This window comes from Dipodomys ordii, unplaced genomic scaffold (assembly GCF_000151885.1).
Source record: "Dipodomys ordii isolate 6190 unplaced genomic scaffold, Dord_2.0 Scaffold16, whole genome shotgun sequence".
Taxonomy (NCBI): domain Eukaryota; kingdom Metazoa; phylum Chordata; class Mammalia; order Rodentia; family Heteromyidae; genus Dipodomys; species Dipodomys ordii.
The window spans coordinates 10,292,676-10,302,981 of NW_012267232.1; the positions used below are offsets into that span (position 1 = coordinate 10,292,676).

At 35.6% G+C, this 10,306-nt stretch overlaps 1 protein-coding gene across 1 annotated transcript; it reads right to left on the reverse strand.

Moving 5' to 3' along the window:
- Positions 1 to 2,192: 2,192 nt before the first annotated feature.
- LOC105982620 (chromosome unknown open reading frame, human C14orf28) lies at positions 2,193 to 10,029 on the reverse strand. Its single transcript, XM_013012268.1, has 5 exons — positions 9,977 to 10,029; positions 8,223 to 8,747; positions 5,944 to 6,033; positions 4,366 to 4,500; positions 2,193 to 3,139 (listed from the first exon to the last, which is right to left on the reverse strand). The coding sequence occupies exons 2-5, from the start codon at positions 8,744 to 8,746 to the stop codon at positions 2,956 to 2,958; spliced, it is 933 nt and encodes a 310-aa protein (XP_012867722.1). The 5' UTR covers position 8,747; positions 9,977 to 10,029; the 3' UTR covers positions 2,193 to 2,955.
- Positions 10,030 to 10,306: the final 277 nt, after the last annotated feature.

The window sequence follows — 10,306 nt, forward strand, 5'->3', positions numbered from 1 at the left end:
TTACATGTTTCTGTTTCTCATTTATTGGATTGGGACTAGTGATAGTGTTTAATATTAAGCCACATAAAATAATTTATAAGTGAAAGCTATTTTGAATGAATAATACACATTGACACAATAATACAATTGTCATAAATTGGAGAGTACTTTGAAGAGAATCAAGTTGGATATTCCTTATTAGTTTTGTTCTTTATCTCCCATGGTGGTAGACAAGGTTTTAAAACTTTTCTTCTTGGTGATATTTTGATTTAAAATATATTCTGATTATTCTTTACCTTTTGGCTTCTCTTCCCTAGATTTTTCTAAGGGTATTTACAAAGAAATTTCCACATTCTCACCTGAATATTCTGTTGGTAATCCAGTTTATCTCAATCTTCTTGATTATGACTCACTGTTTGGTCAGCCAGAGATAATTTGTCTCTACTAGCCAGGCACTACCGCAACAAAATACTGCCAATTCTTCAACCCCAATTAGTTGCGATTCAAGAACACACATTTAATTCCTCTTATATAATAATATGAACTACTGCCTAAATACATGAAAAAAATCTAAAAAGTTCATAGTAAGAGAATCTGAGAGACTTTATGGACATGAAAGAGGTAGAAAAATGGTTTTTATTAGCATATTCAAGGTAGTCAATATTTTAACAAACATCTATCTTAATCCTCACAACAACCCAGTGAGGTAGGTACATCATTGACTGATAAACGAGTATTCCAAATAAAGTGCAATTCCTTAAAGAATTTACATTAGAGTTTACTAAGGTTAATACTTTACACCATTTATGTATACACCATTTATGTATATTTTAGTACTTTGATTTATGTAAGAAGGTGTTATCAGAAAAACTTATAAATCAAATCCTATTTATTACACTTGGGGAAATGCTTAAATAAACCCTGGGTGAATTTCTAAAAATATACCATTAGATTTCATCCTTAAGTTAAAAAAGTAATTTTCTTTGTCTTTACTCAAAGTGAAGCATTCTTAGCAATATTTCACCCACATTTGCCCATCTGTATAAGCAGTTATCTGAACTTGGCACCATAGCAATAAAAGATTTAATTTATTGAATGAAACAGTAGCAATTTGGTATTTGGCAGTGAACTGTGTTGTTTACAACTGTGTTGTAGAAGTCTTTAAATGTATTGCACCTAATCTCATCCTTAAACCTACAGCAAACTGTCTATTGAAATGTAAACATTAAAATCAATGGTGGTAAATGTCTAAAGCATTTTCCCTTAGAACATTTCCTTTAAATTGCAAAAGAAAGCGTGATCTTAGGGTACTTATGAAGGAACAGCCCTGTACCAATGGCTCATGACAATATCCTAAAACTGAAGATAATGCTTTGATGCCAGCCCAGGCAGACAAATCCAAGACTCATATCTCCAATTTACCAACAAAGAATTGAAATTGGAGGCATGGCTCAAGTGGCAGAGCACCAGCTATGAGAAAGCACAGGAGTCTGGGTCAAGCCATTGTACTGGCATACACACATACATGCATGCACACACACACTACACATATCACCATAACTAAATACTAATTATAATTGTGTGGTTATATTGCAAACCATAGCCTCCTGCTATCAATTACTACTTAAAGAGAACCAGATATGATGGATGCCAGTAGCTCATGCCTGTAATCCCAGCGGCTCAGGAGACTGAGATCTGAAGAGTACAATTTGAAGCCAGCTTGAGCAAGAATTTGTGAGACTCATATCTCCAATTAACCAGCAAAAAAGCCAGAAATAGTGTTGTGGTCAGGCGGTAAAGCATGAGCCTTGAGTGAAAAAGCTAAGCGATAGTGCCCAAACCCTGAATTCAAGCACACACGCACACGCGTGCGCACACACACACACACACACACACACACACACACACGGGGGAGGGGTGGAGGGAAGGAAGAAGAGCCAGATGTTACTCTAAAAGTTTCAGTAGCTCTCACTTTCAATCTCTCTCTTTCTCTCAGCAGAACTGGTGTTTAGAAGGCAGGGCTTCCAGCTCCCTAGGTAGGCTTTCTACTGTTGAACTATGAACCAACCCAGTATATTTTTCTCTTTGTCAACATTAAACTTCAAACAAGAAATATTCCTAGGTACTCATTCTCCTATTAAATATATATTTAACTCGATTTCTATTATTAGTTCAATATAACATCCAATTGCCTGGTGTCCTTAGTTGCCTTATCTGCAAAAATAACATTCTATTGTAGAATTTCTATTGCATATAATTAGAAGATAAATATTTTGGATATTTATTTAAAACAATAACTCTAAGATTGGAAGCTAAGTTAACACTTGAAATCCATTGACAAGTTTGTAATATTGTAGCAAGTAGTTACAGTAGTATCCCATTATAAAGAAATAATTTAAGTCTAGAAAACTTCTCACATAAATACTTTTTAAACTGCTGCAAGGAAACTAGTCAAAGCACTGGATAAAATAAACCAAGCCATCTGTAACTGGTACATTCAAAATCTATACCCATTCTGACAGTACACTTTGTATAATAGTGAGGTAAGCAAAAAAAAAATACAGTCAGATAAATAAAATACCAGGTTTTGCTTGGATAACTTAAAACTAAAAATTTGAAATTCATATGACAAAGTGTTTTTTTGGATTCAATGATAGAATTGTAAAAGTCTCTGAGGTATATATATATATATATATATAAATTTAAAAAATACAAAGGCCACAAGATTTATTTTATTCCAACATAAAATATGCTTGTATAAAAATAACCCAAGAAATATAAAAAAGAAATACAAACATTTTTGCATAGGTCTTCTATATAAAACATTTACCTAGGGCTAAACACTGGAAAATACACCTCTGAAACTAATATAGTTTAACTGTTTCCTTGGATACCAAGTATATACAATATAAAAGCCCTTCATCTTGGGGAGCATGGGCAGGCGGGCAAACAATTTAATTTCGCATCAGTCTATATTTATTTCTCTGTTGCTCGAATATAAACCAATGATGACAAGAGGAGAAACTCTGGGGGTTTATTTAACAAAATTAAATTCACATTTCTGAGACCATCATAGTGCATCCAATGTCCATCAATCTGGAATGCTGCAGAATAATGGTGTTCCTCTTTGTTAAATAATGTGGCACCTTCCAACAAATACCTGAAAGTTAAATAACAAAGTATAGCAGAAAATTATAATACTTTGTTTTGAAGTAAACATTCCTTAAATTAAGCGAGGAATAAAAAGGAAACTGGTTTACATTCTGTTCACTGAAAAAAATATTCATTATATAATTGGTGGTTTCAAGTAAAATATTTTTATTAACATATATTGTACAAGGGGTTTCATTTCCTCATATATGCATATACTGTACTTTGATCCACACCCTTCTATTACCCTTTCTTGCTCTTCCTCCCCATTCAAAATAATTTTAATGCATTTCATTATTGTGTTTTCATTGTTCATTATGTATGTTTATCATCCTTATCCTCTGTTTACCCTACTCCCCCAACCATTGATTCATATGCCAAACAGTCATTGTTTTATATGCTTGCCATTCAACATATTTCAGGTCTAGATTCTGCATATGAGAGAGAACATGTACTTGTCTTTCTTGGTGTGCCTATTTCATTTTCTATGAAAATACTTTATTCATATAACTTAAGAATTGAAAACTTACAGATAAACTCAAAATCTATATCCTATTACAGCAGACATGTAGAGTTTTAAAGGCAAAAGTTAAAGGTACCTGCTTCTTTCCTGACTTGTTTGTAAATGTTTTTGTTTATTTATTTATGATGACAAGTAACTGTTTAAATAATAATCTGTATCATACCACATACTACTTTAACTTCAAATACCAATATTAACTTGAATTTATTGTTGGTTTACCAACTGTCAGGCACTATCTTGAACACTCATCATATTGTCTTGTTAAATCTTCAAAATTACCAATACAAGGTAGCATTGTTTTATAAATAAAACATGGATACACTGGTTAAATTATTGGCTCAAAGGTATATAGCTTGTAAAAATGAACTAGAATTTGAACCCAGTTTTCTGTTCTACAATCAAAGTACCTAATTTTGACACACACTGATAGTGACTAAACCCTGAAGTAAATTTTGGTCCTATTCATAATACATAGATTTAGTGACTTTTTTCAGTGATATCTTGAAAAAAAGATAATGGCGAATGGCTGGTAAAAATCATGGCAGACTAGAATACATACTTTTTTAAACTAGCTTTTTTTCCCCCCGAACTTCAAAGGGTCATTTACAGGGGGTATAGTTTAACATATTCTTTAAATGTTAACCCCTTTTTAAAATAAGTTTTGTAAAATAAGTGAAACAAAAACCAGTACCAAAAAACAAACAAACACCTACTTGTGATCAGATAAATCCAAGTAATAGGGTACATATGCCAGATCTTCAGACTTCCAGTGCTGCATATTTAAGACAACGAAAGGTGGTGCCCCATGGCAAAAAACTCTCTGGGAAAATTCTCTTAAGCCACCACACCTAAAATGGAAAATGGACATGGACTAATATTATTACACTTGGGACAAAGATACCTTCCAATACTTTTGAGTTGCTTCAATTTGCTAGTAAGAATAGTTATCTGTAATGAATATGGGTAGTGGTAGAGCCATATTATACCTTATATACATACCTATTCCTAGAAAATTACAGCATAGTTTCTAAACTAGAAGTGATACTTAAAAAAACAACAACTGGGTACAGAAGTTCAAACCTGTAGTCCTAGCTATCAGGAAGGCACAGAGGGAGTATTATTTGAAGCCAGACCAGGGAAAACGAAGTTCTCAGGATTCCATTTTACTTAGCACTTGGGTGCAGTGACACATTTCTGTTTATCCCAGCTACATTTTTTTTTCAATTAGGATCTTCTGTCAGCATGATAGATGAACTCCTATTATTTTCAGACATTACATATATGAATCAGCAATTATATAGCAAAATCTCTACCAGAATGCTCAGGGCACAGTACTCTGGCTATAACATTACTGACTACAAGTAACTAGAAAACCATTTCTTTCAGTATTTGTTGCTGTTAGTAATTGTCTGTTAGTTCATTTTTTGCACTTAATAAAAACAGTTAATTGAATGTAATTTTATCTTTCCTTTTGTGATTAAATTAGCTATAAGACATCATCCTTCTAAATATTAACTCTTATACAATAATGTGTACATAGACGATGAGTATTTTCTGCCCCTTTCTGACATCTTTTTTGGGGGGTCTGGTCATGGGGCTTGAACTCTGGGCCTGGACGCTGTCCCTCAGCTCTTCAGCTCAAGGCTAGTGCTCTACCACTTGAGCCACAGCGCCACTTCTGGCTTTTTTCTTTTTGCTTATGTGGTGCTGAGGAATGGAACCCAGGGCCTCAGGCATGCAAGGCAAGCACTCTACCACTGAGCCACCTTCCCAGCCCTCTTTTTGACATTTTTTACCTCTCTCCCCTCTCCCTCCTTCCTCCCCACCTCCTCTCTCTTTTTGTGCTAGTACTAGAGCTTGAACTCAGGGCCTTGTGCTTCCAATTGGTGTTTTCACTCATGCTGGTGCTTTACCACTTGAGCCACACCTCCAGTCCTTACCCATTTTCTCTTAAAATGAGGAATGCAGGGGGCGGGGGAGTCTAGTTGATTAAGAATCCTGAGTTGCTGGATTCCAGTTAACCAAGTTTTTATTGTTACCTACTTAGCTTTGGGGGAAAACAGCATTTGTTTTATATTTGTTGACTGCATATAATGCCATATTTTACAAAGTGATATTTGATAACAAAAACACAATAAGATGGCATAGTAAACTAGTTTTGTTAATAAGATTCAAAAAGTGTTAGGCTTCCTAAATTATGAGTTTCTACTTCATAATGTAAGTTCATCAGCTCACATTTCCTTATGAACTAAACAAATACTTTCATCTTAAATGTCATATCATATACTCACCCAAGCTCTTCACATAGTTCGATCCTGGAACAGAATAACTCATCCACAGCCAGTCGTATCAAGTTTCCATGTGGGATTTCTTGGGGAGGACTATCATAATTGTAAAACATAAGAACTACATCAACTTTTTATCGATATATCATTAGGATAACAAATGCTATTAAGTCAATCACTTAACAGAACCATGTACACCAACTATACAACTTGTCTAACACTTCTTCCTCTTTTTGGAAGATATTGAAGACATCCATTGAATTCGGTAAATACTGGTGTATACATTTTTTTCATTAACTTTTTTTCTGTAAATAGATCCTAAAACATTCAGTTGTTACTAATGTAACAAAACTGTGCAATATTGTCCGTTGAACACCAACAGAATCAGTAGTGCAGTTGGCCAGTTATTGAGTAAATGCAAGTAAAACCTATTTGGCTTCAGTTATCTGTTAAATTTTTGATCCTCTGTATTCTTCAGATGTTTTGTAAAATACAAGATTGTTAAAATAGGTAGAGCTTTAAAGAGCATGATGAAAAACATTTTATTAAGTATAAAATTAGTATAAATCTAAACAAAAATATTTCATTACAGTTTTGAAACATTTATAGATTAAAAGATACTAACTTGTAACTAGGTTTATAAAATACATTTTACTGCATTATGATGTAGAATAACAGAATATTTTACTTTTTTTTTAGTTGGTTCTGGGGCTTGAACTCAGGACCTGCATACTGAGGGCCAATTGTTCTCTCACTTGAGCTACAGCTCCACATCTAGCTTTTTTGGCAGTTTATTGGAAATAAGAATCTCACAGACTTTCCTGCCTGGGCTGATTTCAAACCAGGATCCTCAGATCTCAGCCTCCTAAGTAACAGCCTTGTAGGTTACAGGTGTGAGCCACCAGTGCCCAGCTAATTTTCCCTTAACAGATTTCACAATAAATGTCTCACCAATACAGGAAAATAGATAAAGAATATCTCAGAAAAATATGGGAAAAATTGGGAGCTGGGAGCCAGTGTCTCATGCTTATAATCCTAGCTACTCAGGAGACTGAGATTGGGGAAATCAAGGTTCAAAGCCAGCCCAGGCAAGAAAGTCTTGTGAGACTCTTATCTCCAATTAACTACCAAAAGACAGGAAATGGAGCTGTGGCTTATGCACTAGCTTTGAGCACAAAGCTCAGGGACAGCACCCAGGCCCTGAGTTCAAGCCCCCAGGACTGGCAAAAGGAACAAATACATAAATATTTATTAATTGGTGAATATAATGCTCATTCCCAAATAGAAACAATATATATTAAGCTGTTTTTCTTGTTCACAGAGCCAAATATCGTATATACCATCATTTTGGGATCTTTTTTTTCCCCCACTGATAATAAGGCCCCCTTCTAGCTGATGTTCCCTTGAGCCATTAGAGTTTCTCATACTCCATATTAAGGCTTGCCAGTTTGGCCTCCCTCCTTGTCATTTACCAGCTTGGAGTTCTGCCTTCTCTCTGAAAGCCAAAAATATTCAGCAGGCTCCCACCATCTTTCCCAGTCCATGTAAAATCTTTTCACATTCACATCCTCTCAGGTATGAGATGCTGAATTCAGAGTTTCTGTCTGTAATGTCCACACAATGACTGACATGAACACATTTTTAATCCTCTTGTTCCTTACAAAGTTTCAAAGAGTGAAATACTGAAACATTAGCTCTAAGATGCTAAATCTATAGTGTAGTGGCCCAAGGCTCAAGTGGTAAAGTGCCTGCTTACAAGCATGAGGCCTCAAGAGTTCAAATAGCAGTACCACCAATAATAAAAACAAAAGGAAAAAGCTGGAGACATGGTTCAAGTATGAGCTCCCCCAGCAACCATGAACACCCTAAAATTACAACATGAAGAATTACCTACATTATTAATAATATTAATAAACTCAGACAAAGGGTAAAACATATTTTTCATAGTGAATAATTTATTACCTGGCCACTGAAGAGTTACCAGTTAGTTTTGTTTATAAACTGATACATATAACATTGGGTGGCTCACACCTGTAATCCTAACTACTAAAAAAGCTGAAACCCAAGGATCACAGTTTGAAACCAGTCTGAACAATAAAGCCCACGAGACTCTTCAATTAACCAGCAAAAAGCCAGAAGTGGAGGAGGGGCTTACGTAGTAGGATGTCAGACCTGAGCAAAAAAGCGAAGGGACAGTGCCCAGCCTGAGTTCAAGTCCCAGTACTGGCACGTGCCTGCGTGCGTGTACACACACACACACACGCCCAGATTTTGGAACAACTTACTTGATACTAATTGTGCGCTGTTGGTCTTCCTGCACTCGAGTAGGGCACCGCCAGTTGGAACAGTAACTCTCTTGAATGGTAGACATGAGATTTTCAAGATTTTTTGTAAAATTATCATGCTCATTCCCAAACAAATCAATTATTAATGAAGCTTTATGAACTTCAGATTTGTATTGCTGTTTTTCCATTTTGTCCCAAATCCAAAGTAGCTTCACAGTTGTAAAACTGTAGGTGTCCATTAAATAGAGAAAACAGTCTACAAACTCTCTACCAAAATGAAGAGAGAGTTCCCTGGGGAAGTTTTCATTTTCATTCAGAATGACATACAATAACATCAAGAACCCATCTATAGTGCAGGTATTTTTCAGTCTTATTTCAACATAGAGTGGTGTACAGGATACTGCTTTGCGGCCAGCTTTGATAGTAAAAACACCTCCCCAAGGAAGAACAGGCCTCCAAAATGATCGATCTTGGTTATAGTTATTTTTAATTGATGCTTTGATCTCTTCAAACAGCGTCTTCATCCTGTATTTAAAAGTTTAACAGAGAGCATATAAATGCATAGGATGTTTAAAGTAAAGCTACTTAAAGATTCAAATTTTTACCTAGCCTCAAAATATAAGAACAACAAAAAAGTAAATGCAACATGTTTTGGGGCAGTTTGCATGGTTGATCTCTGGAAAAACCATTTAAAAAGTCTCAACCTACCTGCCGAAGTTCAAAATAGATATTGGATGGACCTTTATATACTACAGATTTTATGTTTGATAAAGGAAAATTCTTTTAAATCCTAATGTAAACTGATGAGAATGTCATATCAAAATCTTATGCTGAACAATAAATATACATTAATAAAAAGTACTTAACCTAAATTTATTTTGTTTTATTCTACTCTTCAAAATATATGCCATGCGTCATTTTCTTGTTAATATGGGTGGTTCTACATATACTAGGGCTCTTAGTTTTCAGGTTCAGAATAATAGCCTTTTAGTGGCCTTCATATTATACTACACATTTTATCTGTGCTATAAAAAATATACCACCTGTTGCTATATATGAACATTTATTCTGACATTTAACTTGGAAATACAACAAATGAGAAGTAATGACAAGGACTTTAAGTGTATAAATTAAAACACTGCTTTTCAATGTTACCTTTTTATGGAAAAGTATTTTTAGGGGGAAAAAGTGATGCATCAGAAGAGCAGGAACAAGGAAGTGACTGAGATCAGTGTCTTATTTTGTTTGCAAGGGTCCCATCCCTCCTATGTCCTACACAACCCCAACCCTCAACAATACTGTAGACCTGGGCTTTGTGTGAAAAGTTCAAAATTGCTGTGAAACGTGAAAAGGCTAAAAACTTCACACACACACACACACACACACACACACACACACACACACACACACACACACAGTGTTTCCTGCTTGACACATGATACTGTGGACTCTAAAATAGTCAACACTATATTTAGTTCTAAGTGCAAATGTTTTTGTAGTGGTGCTAACACTACTTCTAGCCAACCACTTAGAAAAAAAGGAGGGAGTGGCATTTCTGCTTAATAGAAACGGATCTGCCTCATGTAGAAATGTTGAAAGTCATTAGGTACTTCAGTATTTTCTTTGGTGGCTTATGACTGAATGTTCAATAACTTTGTAGCTAGGTTCCTAAGATTGCTCAAGGAGCTTGAGGTTCCGATTCCTATACACTGTATTGGGAGGGGAAAAAAGAGAGAGAGAGAGAGAGAAATTACTTCGGTATTGTTCTTCAAACTATCCTTTAGATGTGACCAAATGAAGGGCAGCTATAGCTCTGCCAGACAACAGTTGATCTAAATAAGACAAAAGGCTACTTTTTCCTAGGGGAAAAGACTACAGCACTTAGAAGCACACTGAAGTGTCAGCGTGCACTTGATTTGTGCCCCATCCGCTGTGCGATTCGGAAGAGAACAGCAGCAATTATTGCAGAGCGCTTTCCTGCAAACTGCCTTCAGCGGTCGCCCCCCTGGTCAGCGGGGCTCGTTCTGTTCGGCACGGAAGCCTTCCTGGAGGATGGATCCCGGGGGGGTTTTCTTTCCCTGCCT

Bases quoted from the DNA above. Each gene is read 5' to 3' on its own strand.
- LOC105982620 (XM_013012268.1), bottom strand. From the start codon at position 8,746: ATGAAGACGCTGTTTGAAGAGATCAAAGCATCAATTAAAAATAACTAT. The intron at 6,034-8,222 runs GTAAGTTGTTCC...CAATTATGATAG, and splicing joins CAGCGCACAATTAGTATCAA to TCCTCCCCAAGAAATCCCAC. The intron at 4,501-5,943 runs GTGAGTATATGA...TTTCCATTTTAG, and splicing joins GAACTATGTGAAGAGCTTGG to GTGTGGTGGCTTAAGAGAAT.